Source organism: Gordionus sp. m RMFG-2023, chromosome 2, assembly GCF_954871325.1.
Source record: "Gordionus sp. m RMFG-2023 chromosome 2, tfGorSpeb1-WG-v2, whole genome shotgun sequence".
NCBI classification, from domain to species: domain Eukaryota; kingdom Metazoa; phylum Nematomorpha; class Gordioida; order Chordodea; family Parachordodidae; genus Gordionus; species Gordionus sp. m RMFG-2023.
In genome coordinates, this window is record NC_088776.1 from 57,032,156 (window position 1) to 57,048,838 (window position 16,683).

At 25.5% G+C, this 16,683-nt stretch overlaps 2 protein-coding genes across 2 annotated transcripts; one reads left to right on the plus strand and one right to left on the minus strand.

The window, feature by feature from the left end:
- Nucleotides 1–1,023: 1,023 nt before the first annotated feature.
- LOC135925029 (uncharacterized) lies at nt 1,024–2,821 on the minus strand. The gene is made up of 5 exons (XM_065460165.1): nt 2,768–2,821; nt 2,034–2,112; nt 1,467–1,656; nt 1,324–1,425; nt 1,024–1,212 (listed from the first exon to the last, which is right to left on the minus strand). The coding sequence occupies exons 3-5, from the start codon at nt 1,509–1,511 to the stop codon at nt 1,024–1,026; spliced, it is 336 nt and encodes a 111-aa protein (XP_065316237.1). The 5' UTR covers nt 1,512–1,656; nt 2,034–2,112; nt 2,768–2,821.
- An 8,454-nt stretch (nt 2,822–11,275) lies between these two features.
- LOC135924491 (piggyBac transposable element-derived protein 2-like) lies at nt 11,276–11,923 on the plus strand. Its single transcript, XM_065459548.1, has one exon. It carries the CDS (start codon nt 11,276–11,278, stop codon nt 11,921–11,923), a length of 648 nt encoding a protein of 215 aa, XP_065315620.1.
- Nucleotides 11,924–16,683: the final 4,760 nt, after the last annotated feature.

Genomic DNA, 16,683 nt, shown 5'->3' on the forward strand with positions numbered 1-16,683 from the left:
TAAATTTTCATACTCACTTCTTGATTTTATTTAGTAAATGCTTTGAAGATATTTTAAATGCAGATTTTAAAGTTTTAAATAATTTCTTACAGAATATATATATTGATTTATGAAAAATGGACAATTTTACACTAAGAAGGCTTTTGTGAAGGCTATATCTAGTTCACTTTGCTTTTCAGATGATAAACTATCAATTTATTTTATCAAATGTTATGTTTGCTCCTGAGAATAATTAATTGATTCAGCTTATGCAAAAATATTTTTTAGTATTAATTATAAATATACCTTTTAGACAAGGTAATTAATTTAGAAATTTTGAATAATCTTAATATCAAAATAGGAAATGAATTATAATTAATTTAGACTAGTATTATGTTCCAAAATTTTATAATAAAAATTAAGAAATTTAGGTTCGACTAAAGTTAATTGTTATCACCTTAAAATGTCTGCTAGCCTATTTATAATCACTTGATCTGTTAGGTTACCAATAAATTTATTTGCCTAATTCCTATCTTCCACCTTTTAATTAAGCAATAACCCTATCTTATCACTATGGCTCTAACCTTTAATCCTATTCTTTATCGTTAAGCTATTACAAAATATTTTAACAAAATATATTTCTGCTAATTAAAAAATTTTCTTCAGTTCATATTTACTTAAATTGACTATTATTATATTATCGAGAATGATTGTGAATTAACACATATATAGACTATATATATATACAAATATTTAAAAACAAAGCACTGTAATTTATTACCAAGCACATAAATATTTTAGTAAAATATGAAAAAAATGATTATTTAATCAAATAGCATATAATGAAAATTGCGAAAAATTTAAGGTAAATTTACGTGTTATATCAATTAAAATATTAACAAAAATCAATTTCCGAAAATAATTTAATTGTGAGACATAATTTATATTTCAATGCGACATAAACAATATTATGTTTTTATCTAATGTATAAATATATTTGTTTTATTATATAAATATCAGAAATGATCATAAGCAGGCTACTTTTTATATGCAATTTGTAAGAATGGAAGATATATTAATATTTCCACCTATAAAAGTGTATTGATAATAATTGTTTCTGGGTAAGCTCCAAGATAAACTGTATACGATATGATTTAAATATATGTCTATAATTGTAATGTTTGCATGTTTCTTTTTTACTGATACCAAATTATCGCTAATAAATATTGTAATCTATGAATAATATTTTAAAAACAATATATTCTTAAAAAAATATTTATTCACTTTTAGCTTTTCTTAACTTTCCTTCCCAAATCTTGTTGTCAGAAAAAAATTATGACTCACATTTGTGTTCCTAAATTGAATACATTTGTATGGCCTGCCACTCTTTAACGATAACATACATATCACAATCGTTGAACCATTGCTATTCAATTGGAATTCGACCTAAGATAAAGTTATTAAAACGTTGAGTAATGACTATTCACTTTAGCTTCAATTTTTAATTTTTGATTGAATTCATATAAATTCATTAGGTTCGACAATTCAAAACTTTCAAATATCCACAAAGTTTTGTAAATGGTGTTGTTTATTGAATATGTATTTATATACCCATCACCCCCTTGGATATAGGATATTATCGAATTATTCTCTTTATGTAGATAGAGTTCAGAGTATCTTTTTTATTTATAATAAAAAAAATAAATTTTATTATTAAAAATAATATGAATTGTTTTAGGAAAAGAAATATATGGTAAGTTAAAAAAAATATGGATGAGTAAATTTTATAATAAATATTTAAACGAGAAACAATGGGAATAAATGTTTGGTTTATGGAAAAGATTAAATGTGAAGGCAATGATAAAAATGGAGATCGCGATCTAATAAATTTAATATTTTTTTTAATAATTGAGTAAAAGTACATTAACCATAACATACCCCAAGTGGTAAAATGAGTATCCTTTATGATAATCAATATTTCTATTCATTTATTTTAATAGTTAAAACCTTTACATTCTATAAATTATTCATATAAAAATAATAAAAGATCTCACTCTATTCTCCCATCTGTATTATATACATTGAATACGCCAGGATAATGTATCAATAAGCATAAATCGTTAAAATCAACATCTAAAGTTATAAAATAATAAAATATTAACTTAAAATTTTTTTTATGGGATATATCTTGATATATTTCTATATGCTAGAAATTCTACTTATGATTATAAATTATGTTTTTTTTCAAATTATATAAAACTCACAATTCGGTCGATTTTTCAATATTCAAAAATTACATGTTTGTATATTTTTATTCTTAGAACATTGATATTTAATATAAGTAATATAAAAATTGAAGACAAATATCATGCTTTCTAAATTTTTGACATTTCATGGTTTAAAAAGGTATGATTTCCTGAAAGATTTATTATAAAATTGATTTAAATATTAATATCCACCTTAAGAAACACGCTCTAACAATATTGTATATTTATTTATTAATTTATATATTAATTTTAAATTTTCAAGTTCATAATTTTATAAATTTAGATGTATTTATCTCTTCCTAATGTGAGTTTTGGAATTCGTTTTAAGTTATCGCTATATAAAACTCAAGTTTTACAATTTAGCATGTTTTGTAATATATGCAGTGTTTAAGCTACATAGTGATATTATTCGGTTAAATGTGGTCATACAACTGGTTATTTAAATAACTAATGTAGGGCTAATACGATTATATATTTATGAGATTAATGTTATTATATATGTATAATTAATAAATGTAAACCTCTTTGAGCAGGTATAGTTCTAATATAAGCGAAGATGCATATGAATCGAATTAGTTTCATTTTAAAATATTTTGATTTACCGTTTTAATTTATAATTATATAAAAGAGATCATTAATTTAATAATTTAAAATATTCATGCCTAATTTTTCTGCTAATGCTTGCAAAATATTTCTTATTTAAATCTGTAAAATATCTGTATATCTATATAAATTATAAAAGTCATTTACCTATAACAAATAAACAATTTTTTCCCCGACCTTCCTCAGGTTAAAAACCCCTCTGCATTAAATCAAGATAATTTATTTAAAAAAAAAATCATTGAATATATTTTTAAAAATTAGCTTTAAATAATAATTTTCTTTATTAATTCAGTTAATAGAAATATATAAATCAGAATAAAGGAAAGATACAACCCCCCCCCCCCCCCTTCTTTAAATTTTTTAAAAATAACCCTTCTTTCTATTTAAAAAAAAATGAGTTTTTATCCCACGAAAATCATCAGCTTACCAAATATTTAAATTTTTTTCCAAGTAATTAATATTATTTAAAACTATAAAAGTGCTTTATTAATTTAAATTAAATTTATTTTTTTAAATAGATTTATAATTACTAATTCATTTTTTTTTGTTACTAATTTTATCAAACTCTTTTTCATATTTTAAATTTCATCCTTGTTGAGTAATGTTAAGGTAGGCAGGGAATTGTGCAATAAATGGAATTTTATTTATATTAAAAATATTCAAAATTTACAATCCTTTTTTTGGTTTAATAAAATATCTATATATATATTTTTTTTAAATTAATTGAGTTAATTATTTAATATATTAATAGAAAATATTTGATAGAATACCATAAATGAATGAAATAAATTACAATTTATGCTATACATCACCTTAGTATAAATTAAATAATTTTATATATAAATCCAAATTTAACAAGTAATAAGCTGCTTCAACATCTAATTCCATAATATAATATTAATGCAATCCATTTTATTTAATAAAATTAATTTAAATGGCTTTTACTTTTTGACATCATTGAAGATTTGGTTTCCCCTCTTCCATTTATCCATCTTATCTAAACTCTTAATTTTTTTTTCTATATTATTTTCAGCCCTACCCTGGTACTCCCATACCCCCATGTCTATTTACAATGATTGTTTTTATGGGTACTACGTTTAAACTTCATAGTTTATTTTCTTATCCTATCCTTGGCTATTATTCTCAGCATTTTCATCTCCATTATCGGTAAACTTCTTAAGTCTGACGTTTATTATTTTTATTGACTAAATTTTGACAAGAAGTAATTAAAATTAATAAAAATGTTCAATCACATTAAAAATACAACCAAATGTTTATAAATTTTTTAAAATATTTATCTTTAAATTTAAAATAATAATTTAAAGAACCATTTCTTAAATAAAATACTTGTTCTATAAAGCTATAATAAATATCAATTTTTTCATTTTAAAGATTAAAGATTAAAGGCTGTTATGTTTATGATTAAATATCGCGAACTGTCATTGAATAAGACAAGACACTTAATAAAAGAATTATTCATTAATATTCTCATATTTTTGTCATGCAAGTATTAAAATTAGAGATCTGGGATAATTATGCCTGGCTCGAACGGGCTTTGGGCCAGGACGGGTCTATTTTTTAAGAAAAATTTGGAATCTCATTGTTCGAGCCTAATATTTTTTAGAAATATTTAGCCCGGGTCCGGTCGGGCTTTTGTGGCAAATAACTTGCACCAGGGTTCATGTGCGTAGACGTAGCGAAAGTATCTTCCTTTATTGTTACGAATTTGAAGATGGTCGAACCTGTCTGAACCCCCGTCTGCCAATCGCCTCAGTGAAGGGAGACTTAGGAGAACCCGCCGCGAGCTTGGCCTCCGCTATGAGTGGGCTCTCCGCTAAATTTCTGCATGGAATCTATTGTTATAAACATTGACAATACCATTGAGGATGTTGTTAATGGGTGGAATGACCGTGGATCCTGCTTGGAGCGCACCAAAATTATTGTCAACTGCAGAAAGCGAGCCTCTAGAGAGTCAATGGTAGACGTTACTCTTCTCCCAGACTGATCCGAAGAAGCCCAAGATGGAGGAGTTGCCAATCCTCTATTCCTGGATTCCCGAACCTTTTTACAAAATGGTCACCACATCAGACGAAAATTTAGGTTGGTGACTGACTATGCTTGATTTTGTTAAATATAAAGGTAATTTTCTAGAGGAGTTAAATACAAAAATAATATCTTGCCAAAAAATTAATATTAAGGGCTTAGAAAGGATTATATTTTTTCATGGAAACATGCTAATGAAAAATTTTAATTTTGACAGGTCAAAAGTTACTTTTAAATTTTTTACATTTTTATCAATAATTTTTTTATAAATATTATTAGATTATATACTTTAAATGATAAAGTAATCTCAATTTTATCATATTTTTAAAATATTGAATCGTAATTTATTATCTTGAAATTAAATCAAAAGATACAACTTTATTTATAAGAACCCTAGAAGCCACGAGTTTATATAGGGTTACGAATAACAATATAAGAATATGATTGACTCCTTTTTTTGTGAATTATGTGAGAGATTTAAATGAGAAGAAAATTTTTTGGGTAATATAGATAAAGCTGGTAAATTTAACATACTTGAAAATTTATTTCCATTTAATCCTATCTTTCTCCCAATATCCTATCTTCAGTCACTCCCTAAATCCTACTCAGCCTCATCGTGGCGGGGTTGTAAAAAGCTTGCGACAAAATTTTCTAATGATTACAACAAAGCATAGACTGCGGCCCAAAGTACCCCGTAGGCCTCCTCATCAAAAAGAAGGATGGGCTACCTGTTGGAACCACAATTTGTAAAAATGAAATATATAACGGTTATAAACGACCTGATAATATGGGAAACAGAGCTATAAAGAAAGAGACGCGACACGGGGAGTTTGACGGGAAATGTGGGAAAAGTGGTCGATAAATTGCATAGAAGACATATATATGTGTTGCGTACAAGAGACCAGGAAAGGTAATAGCGCAAGAACAATTAGCAAGACAAGTGAAAATTATAAATTTTTCTGGCAAGGAAGTAATGATAGTAAGGCTCGCGCTGGAGTATTGATTGCGGAGAAATGGGTGGACAAATTACCCAAAGTTAGAAACTAGATAACCAGATAATAATTATTACGATGATTTTTGATAGAAAGCTATGCAATATTATTTCGGCGCATGTTCCTCAGATTGGAAGAAGTGGGTTATAAAGGAATAGATGGAGGATTTAATTATGGCCATTCTGGAAGGGGAGAATAATCAGAAAGCTGGTAACTGATAAGTTGGGTAGTACCAAAAGTGCAGTTGATTATTTGTTAGTAAGGTGATAAGAGTTTATTAAAAAATGTGAAAGTGATACCGGGAGAGGAATGAATTAATCATCATCAACTAGTTTTTGGAGATCTCATTTTTAAAGTCGCCAGGATCACTAAAAAAAGTTTGTGCCAAGGCTGAAGGTTTGAAAATTGAAGGAGGAGAGTACTAGACGTCAATTTAATATGACATTGGCGACACAAGCTTGTGGAGTAAAGACATTTGGGAAGCCAAGAAGAAAGCCTGGGTGAGGACAACTGAGGAGGTATGGTGGTGAACAAAATGGCATCCTTGATATGAGGAGATATGGTGGTGAATTAGGAGGTAGCAAGACTGTGGGAAAGATAAGGAGGTGTTTCAAAGAATGGTATGATAGTAAAGAAAATAGTGATAACGATATTTATAAGGTGGCGAAAATAAATGCCTAGAAATTAATAGCGAAAGCTCAAGAAGAATAAGGGCAGGAGTTTGCTAAAGAAATGAAATGCGCGGATGTAATGGGAAATGCGGTACAGATAGCAAAAAAGAGGCAGAATGTGATAGGTTTTAATTGTTTAAAAGATATGGAAGAAAAAATAGTGATTGATTTTAGTGGTATTAAGAACACGGAATGACTTTTGAACGAAGAAAATGAATGGGTTATTGATGTTAGTTGTGCAAAGGTAGACTATCCAGGGTGTAAATTTGGCAAGGGCGAAATAAAGAATAAGAGATTAATTATTTCTTATAATTAGTTTCCTGATATTGCCTTTATTTTATACAGAGACCTGCAGGCCGGGCTGGGTTGTATTTTTTTTTAAAAAATCCTGACCGGGGCGAAAAAATATTTTTTTAAAAAATCCCGGCCTGGCCGTGTAAAATATATATCTGATTTTATCATATTAATTCGAATTATCAGTAAAAAAAAATATTGCCTTTTCCTGCAAAATATTTATTTTTAACAGACCTAATAAATCATTAAAACTAATAATACTCAGCGAGTTTGAACAGACCTATAAATCATTAAAACTAATAATATTCAACAAGTTTGACTATACTTATATTGGATTTTTTAGCATATTTTATTTTCTTTATCCTTTAAATGCAGTTTAAAAACTTTCTTCATATTACTCACAAGCTATTATGGGGTTAATTTTTGTGTTTATATCTTCCATTATTTTAATAAATATATTAGATATATATTCTCCTGAAATGGCTGCCTGTTTTAATTGATTAATAGAATATGGGGCTTGGATTTGCTTAAATTTATAATGTATTCCTCTCATATATTTGCTAACCATTACTAATAGATTTCTATTGCCATATTTTTAATCTTACGACTGCTTCACAAATCTTAATGAATAAATGCCTTAAAGATATTTTAAATTCAGGTTTGGACTAATGGTCTCCCTCTAGCTTGGGGCTATACCTGTGTCGATTTTGCCGCCAAGTCCAACCTCCCATCTGCCATCGAAAAGGGCGAAATCCTAAAAAAAACAAATATGCTTGCCTTACTAATACCGTGTTTATCCCAATCGTTACCAATACCGTAGGCATGTTCGGAAGATGCTCTCAATTTCATCAAAACTATAGGAAAAAAATGAGGCAGATCTCAGGGGATCCCAATGAAGGATTTTACCTTCGTCAGTAGATTTCTCTGGAAATCTGTCGGTCCAATGTTTTAAGCATTCACTCTTCTCTAGGGTGATTTGTACCCTTTTTTTTAAATTTTATTATTTTTTTTATCTCATTTCTCTTTTATACATACACATTTTTTAATTCATTTTTAATATATTATTAGTTATTTATATATATATTTTTTTAATTATAATTCGTAAAATGAAAAATTTGTGAAAATTTGTTATTTAAATAAAGTATCTCATATCACTAAAAAAAAGAAAAAAATAGAAGGTTTTATTGATTGAAATAATTTCTTCCAGTATATTGAGTTTAGTGATTACCACTGGGACTGCTATTAAATATCTGGTTTAGTTTGCTCATAAGATAAAATATCAATTTATTTGTTTTTTGTGTATTGTTTTCTTGGAAATAATTAATTGATTCAGCTAATATTCATTACAAAAATTATCTCTAAAATTTCTTATATTATATATATATTTCATCTATATTAATTATAACTATACTTTCCAGGCTTAGTATAATTAATTTAGATATTTTATAAAATTTTAATATCAAAAATGCTAATGTTAATTAATTTAGACGAGTATAATGTCGTAATTTTATAATAAATATTAAGAAATGTAGGTGTAAATCTAATAAATTATGTATACTAGTCTGTTTGATACACATGAATATCAGATCCATTACCAAAAATAAATAAATTATACCTAATAGATATCTCCCAACTTTGAAAGTATGTAAAAAGTATCGTAGAAAGAATATATTTATTCACTCTAATCAGCAAAAAATTGACACAAAAAGAATCGTAATATATTAACAAAAAAATATACTAACTTATCAATTTATAAAATAATTTTTTTTAAATTTCAAAACTGTAATAATGAATTAAAAATATATCTCGAAAATATATATTTTAATAATTATTATTTTTTTCTTTACATTTAATAATAATAATTACAAAATTAAATGGGAATACACGCTTTTAATACATAACATACTAGGACACCAACCTTAATAACTACTAACCATATCTTAACTTTCCCTAACCTTTAATCCTACTACTTATTCATACATTAGTTGTTACAAATAATTATAACTTAAAATATATTTCTTCTAATTAAAATCTTTCAGATCCATTGCCTGAGTTAAGCTATTATTATATTATCAGAAATATTAAGAATTAACCTATATATGCAAAAACAAAACACATTTATAATTTATCAACCGAAAAAATATTAAAATATAAAATAATCACAATTATTTAATCAAATAGCACATTATAAAAATTGGAAAAAATATAGAAAAAATTTCCTCTATGTTTACTCTTAAATACATTTTTGTAAAAATAAAATATTTCAAATTTATAAATCGTTTTTGGAAAATAATTTAAGATAATCATATACCAATGCGACATAAATAATAATATGATTTTATATAATGCATATTAATATTTGTTTATTATATATAACAGAAATGATCAGGAGATATTTTCAAGTGCAAATTTTGAGAATGTAAGATATATACTTTCACTTACAAAATTGTGTATGTAGGATATTATTGAATTATTCTCTTTATAAAGATAGAGTTGAGAAAATCTTTTTTTTTAAAATATACATTCATAATAAAAATAAATTTATATATAATAATTTTTATCATCAAAAATAAATATTTTAGGAATGCAAATATAATAGAAAGAACAAAAAATTTGGAAATATAATTTGAATATAATTTGGAAATATGATATGGAAATATAATTTTGAAATAAACATTTACACAAAAAAAAATGAGGGCAATGATAAAAAAATGAGATCACGATTAGTTATAATGCTGGCATCCTTGAAGTGGAAGCCATTATAGTTTGGTAGTAAACTTACCTAAAGTTAATAGATATTTTATCAGATCCCTTTAATATTTAAATATCTGCCGATACTATATCTAATATATGTTTACAAACTCTATCCATATATTATAATTTATCTTAATGAGATCAGAATGATTCAAATTATTTCTTCATTTTGTAGGGTCATTATAATTTTTAGGAAAAATATCTAAATTTTGGAAAGAGTGTAGAAAATGTAAAATAAGAATGGATTGAGGCTGCAGTGGAAATAAAATGATTGCATTTATAAATATTAAAAAAATATTTGAGGAAAGATATTAAACTGACAAATCAAAGCATTTATAAGAGGATTTCATATGTTGTATGAAATTTGTGCTTTAAAAAAATCTTATTTAATTTGATTTTTATTATATTTAAAAACTGTTATAAAAAATGTCGCAATATTTGAGTATTAGGAGTGGACATTATATGAGAGGCTAGTATGGTCATTATATACAATAAAAAAAAACTCTACCAATAGACAACGCCATTTTTGTAACTAACTCAATTTACCCACTCTAAAATTAATAAATTTTTAACTCCAAATTTTATTGATTAAATATATTAAAAAAATCTAAAAGTCAAAAAAGTCATCATCATCATAATTAAAAAATCTAGTACCTTTTATACTCCTTTGACAAAGAGATTACACTTGATTATAAAATTAGGCGACTATTAATAAATTTGATAAATATTAAACAAAATAATTTTTAAAAATAAATAATTTTAAATAATATGACAACTAGGGCTGGCCGACTTACAATTTTTCAAAAACCATAAGTCTTTAAAATACTATGAGATATGAGATAACCAAAATTATATATCAAATTATTTTAATATTTAACAATTTTTTTCTTATAATTGATTACAGTTTAACTTTAAACATAACAAGTCCAATATAAACTCTTCTATAAATAATCAATATTTTTATTCCATAATATTAACAATTTATACCCGTTACTGGTTAACGGTGCATATATGCACCACCTCCTATATACCTTATTTTAACATAGTAGTTTTTATTTTAAAAAATAATAAAAAAGATTTATATATAGTTCAGACATTGTACTTCAGAAACTGGAAAAGAAAAATATGAAAAAAATATTTTTTATGTCCCTAAGAAACCCTCAAACTTTGCGAATTTATGAGGTCTAAATGCAAAATTTTCTAAGGGATCTCACGAGCATATTATAAAATTTTTTCGAAGAAAACTAGTGTGTATATATTCTTTATAGATATATCAATATTTATCAATCATTTTTGAATTTTTAAATAATTAATATTTTAATAGGTAACCACTAAGAAATTTTTAAAAAAATTTTATACCCAAAAAAAGACCTTTTGAAAATAATTAAAAAAAAATTTTTTCCCCTGAGATTAAATCGAATAATATATTGTTCCTATTATAATTTTTTATCCCGATCAAATTATATGAAATTATTAGGTTCATAAATATTCAAAAGTTTAAAATTATTTTTAGCCTCTTCCTTTCTGAAGATTTTATTTTATTTATATAAAATATTATGCACCTGTTTTGTCAATTCAATCAAAATTATCAAAATAATAGATGACTAATAAAAAAATCAAGATTCTACGAAAATAATTTGTCTAGATATTTAATTTTTAATAAATTTTTTTAATGAAACGTTTTCTAACAATTGAACAAGCGCTTGCTCAACTTTTTGAAGAGGAACCAATTGAAGAAAGAGATATGGATATAATTCCGCCAAACATCTCTGCAGTTAGTGATGAAGAAGATTTCGATAAAAATGACTTAACAAATGTCGGAGTTTTGCCTTCAGATACAGCTGGAGAATTGGAGATTCATAATTCAGTTGATGACGACCTTCCAGAACCATATTCTACAAGAAGCTATTCTCGAATTTCTCACAATTTAAAATGGAGAAAAACGGATGCAATATATTCTTCAAGCCCTTTCAATGGAGAAAAGGAAGATGTAATAAATGAAAATGATTTACATGGTAAAAGTCCATCAGATATATTTTCTTTAATTTTCGACGAAGACTTATATTCCCTAATTGTAGAACAAATTAATATTTATGCTAAACAAATGAATAGACCTAACATATGCATAACCATCCAAGATATTCAGAGATTTATTGGAATTCTATTATTTACTGGATATCATTCTCTCCCACAAGAAAGATTGTACTGGTCTAATGACAGCGATATTTCTATTCCAATAATCCGGGATACAATGACCCAATTACAATTTCGAAATTTGAAATATAATATCCATTTGGCAGACAAAAATAGATATACATGATAGATTTTATAAAGTTAGGCCTTACATTAATATATTGATAAATAAATTTCAGCAATTCGGAATTTTTAAACATCATTTATCAATAGATGAACAGATGATACCATATCGAGGAAGACATTCTTGCAAAATGTTCATAAAAGGAAAACCAATTAGATTCGGATACAAGTCTTGGATATTGGCCTCTTCCGACGGTTACGTATTCTCATTTGATATATATCAAGGAAAAAGCGAAAATAAATATGAATATGGATTAGGTGGAAATGTAATCATAAAATTATTAAAGGCATTGCAAAAACCATATTATCATAAAATATATTTTGATAATTTCTTTACATCATTTAAACTCTTGTCATATTTAAAACAAATGGGATATTTTGCTACTGGAACTGTGAGGGACAATAGAATAGAGCATTGCCCAGTTGAAAGGTTGTAGCAAAAAAAGAAAGAGGATATTATGATTATAGGTTTAAAAAATTAAACGAAATATTTGTAGTTCGTTGGAATGATAATTCGGTGGTGACCGTTGCATCGACATGCCACACTATCTCTTTGCTTTCTAATGTTTCAAGGTATTCTAAGAAAATATCTTCTAAAATAAAAATTCCTCAGCCAAATATGGTAACTGCTTATAACAAACACACGGGTGGAGTTGATCTATGTGATAATCTAATATCTACATATAGAATAAAAATAAGAGGAAAAAAATGGTGGTGGCCAATATTCACCAATTTTATTGATGTAGCTTTGGTAAATACATGAAAAATCTGGAAATTCGTGAATCGAGATGACAAGAAGAGTTTGCTTGCATTTAGATGAGAAGTTACTAACTACCTCCTTCGAACGCCAATAAAAATTGAAAAAAATTTAAGTACAGGTCACGCCAGCCAGTTTGCATTACAGTGTGAAAACCCTATTGATTCATCTGGACATTATTTATCCAAAATTATAGATGGAAAAAGACGAAGATGCAGATATTGCCATACGCACTCAAGATATATGTGCCAAACATGTCAAATCGCACTCCATATTAAATGTTTCAAGGATTTTCATAATATATAAACATTTTCTCGTTTTTATTATAAATTACAAAAAAAATATAAAGATTGTTGTGTTTTTGATTTTATAGTATTTTATATAATTTTTATCTTTTTACCTCTTAATGCTTAACGGTGCATATATGCACCAGGCTAGATTTTCTATTTAGGATTATTTTTTTTGGCTGATTTTTTTAGAATATCATATTTGATAATCAATATAATTTGAAAAAATTGAGCATTTTTATTCACTAGAAAAATCTTGACCATTAATGGGATAAATAATTCATATAAAAATTGTGAGAATAATAAAAGTAACTAATATAATTCTCACTCTTTTCTTTTTGGAATATATACATCAATTATACCAGGATAATCTGTCTAAGCATAGCTAGCTATAATTGGCAACTATAGATATACAATAATAAAATATCAATTTAGATTTTTTTCATTTGATGGTTAGATATCGTGATATTTTCTTAGTATAAATTTTCATTTTTTAAAATTATATTTTAGATTGAAAGTATATTTTTATAGATTCTTTTTTTTTTGAAAATACTATAAAACACTATAAAAATTAAAAAATTAAAAATACAATTTTATAATTAAGTTCCAAAAATTGAACCATAATTATGTCTAAAAATTTTTATCTTAATTTTTTAGTGCATAGCCGTATTTTATGGCCTAGATTTTTTAAAAACATATATGTTAATGACAAAAAATGGCCATTTACGCAAATCACTATTAGAGTGAATATGAATGTGTTAAAATATTTATATTGTTAATATTTTTAGTTTCTGTCTGTATTAGTGGATTATGATTAAAAAGTTTAAAAGGGACGCATGTGTAATCCCATTATTAGTGATTTTCCGAGAGCCCAGGGTAATGGTTGTCATACCGTTAGGTCTAGAGCCATTTACTTGAGATAAATTTGCGAATTCAATATGATTCAAAATGTGGACGGCTGTTTGGATTTATTACGTGGTTTATTTTTGGTGGCATTAGGTCCCCTTGACTAAATGTACAATTAAGACCGTGCCCACTACTCTTTGAAAGAATGGATGATTTACAATTTAGACGTAAAAATATTATATTTTATCTTATTTTTTTTATATTTGCATTCATACAAATATTTTTTATAAGGAAAATAGACATTGAAGACAAATATCATCCTTTCTAAAATTAATGACATTTCCTGGTTTAAAAAGGTTCCTGAACATTATTACAAAATTAGTTTAAATAAGAATACCCACCTTAATAAACATGCTCCAGCAATTTTGTAAAATTTATTATTATTAATTTATATATTAATTTTAAAATTCATAATTTATAAATTAGACTTTTTATCTCTCTTTAATGAGAGTTTTAAGACTTAATTAATCGCTAGCTCTATAATTTAACATGATGTATTTTGTAATTTATGTATCGCTTAAGCTAATTTACAGGGTTAATGCGATTATAAATTTATGAGATTAATGCCAGTGGCCCCTACACTTTCTGAGCGAATGAAGCAGAATACCCCCCTGAAAAGTAGTCCACCCCTCGAAAAAATGATAATTATTTTATGACACCCATAAATTTCAAAAATAATTTTTATTGCATCAATTTTTAATATATAATATAAATAAAATGCAAAAAACATATACTTTATATATATTATTTTTAAATTAATAATTTAGATAAATTAGGGGAAGAGAAAGCGAAAGAATTTATAATTTCATCAGTATTTAATTGTTAAATAAATTTTTTTCCATTGATAATATGGTTAAATTATTGAGAAATGAATCTTTCATGGTACTACGAAGTCTTGTTTTAATTAATTTAATTTTACTCATGAATCTTTCGGCAGTACATGAGGTTGTAGGAATGGTTAATAAATATTTATATAAAATTCTTAAATTAGGGAAAGCAGAAAAATTTTAAAGTAGACGATAAGGTAAAATAAATGAATAGTTTTTCCAATCTGAATCGTAAGTCCCTGAATTATCATCATATCAGAAGAAGCTAAATAATGTATTGGTAAAAATATTTTAATTAAATAAATTTACAACTCTCAGAATCTGACAAATCTTTAGATTCTTGAACCTCTAGGTTATGAGTAATAATTACATTCCCCATTTTGGCCATCTTATAAATAATTCTAAATTTCAACATTTCTTCGAAAATTTGACTTGAATTTAAATTGTAAAATTCACAGATATAATGTCTTCTTTAATAATTGATTTTTCTTCTATTCCTTTTGGTGTAAAAAATGATGTTTGATGTAAAAATTTCATCGAATCATCATTAAATCTTTCGTTAAACTGCATATGTTGTATTCATTAAAATTTAATAAAGCTAAATTAATATTTATTATCAGTAGAAAGATAATAAGAATTTTTTGTTCTAATTTATCAAATCTCTGCTCTGTGTCTGCCTATAAAAAAATATAGCAGAGATAAAAAATAAGAAATTAAATGACTTCAGGTTCACTAATTTCATGATCATTATCAGAATCATCAGATACTATATTTTCTTTTAACACATTTTCTTTATTATTAGGACCACTTTTAAAAAATAATTATAATTCCCAATTCTTACTTCTTTTTTCTTAAATTGCGATTTAATACCCTTTATAATAAGATAAGTTAAACCTCTTTGAGCAACAATAGTTTTAACATAAGAGAAGACGCATATGATATGAATTAGTTTCATTTTCTTAATAATATTTTGATTTACTGTTTAAATAAAGTTATGATCACATAAAAAGTTCATTAATTTAATAATTTAAAAAATAATAATTATTATATTTTCTGCAAATGCTTGCTAATTATATTTTAATTAAAAATGTAAAAATATCTGTTATATAATTATAAAAGTCATTTACCTATAACAATTAACAAATAATCAATTTTTTTTTCCCAACCTTTCTCATGTTAAGAACCCCTCAGTATTAAATCAAGATAAATTATTTTAAAAAAATTCATAATGAATATAATTTAAAAATTAGCTTTAAATAATAATTTTTTTATATTAATTTACCTATAGGAGGGATATATAAATCAGAATAAAGGAAGCTTCTTCCCCCTCCCCCCTCTCACATTTTTTTAAAATATTTTAAAAATAACTGTCCCCTCTTTTTAGAAATATATGATGAATTTTTATCCCAGGGAATTATCATCGGCTTACCAAATATCGATATTTTTTGCAAATATTTGCGATTAGGATAATATAATAATTATTATTATGGTTATTTACATAAAATATTAATAAAGAATTGAATTTTTTTAACCCTATTAGACCAGAAATATTTTTAATATAGATTTTAATGAATATCTTTTTATTAAATATTTTATATTTAATATTTAGTGGATTTTACTTTTTGAGACAATTGTAGTTTTGATCTCCCCTCTTCCGTTTTCATCATTTCTAAACTCTTTTTTTGGCCTTTTCATTGTACGTCCATGCCACCATAGTCTATTCATAATGATCTTTGTTATTATGTGTACTACCTTTAAACTTCATAGTATAATTCGTAAGTTATCTTTGCTATTATTCTCTAGAAAATATTTCTCTTTAAATCAGATAAAATAATTATTCCAAAAAACGTAAAAATAAATATATAAGATGTACTTGCTAGAGATCTGGGAACAGATAAGCCAAAAATATTGGCAAACTGGAAACAATTCTGAGGCAGATTTGAGCATAAATAATATCCAAATTTTATTAGAAGGGGAAAAGGTAATG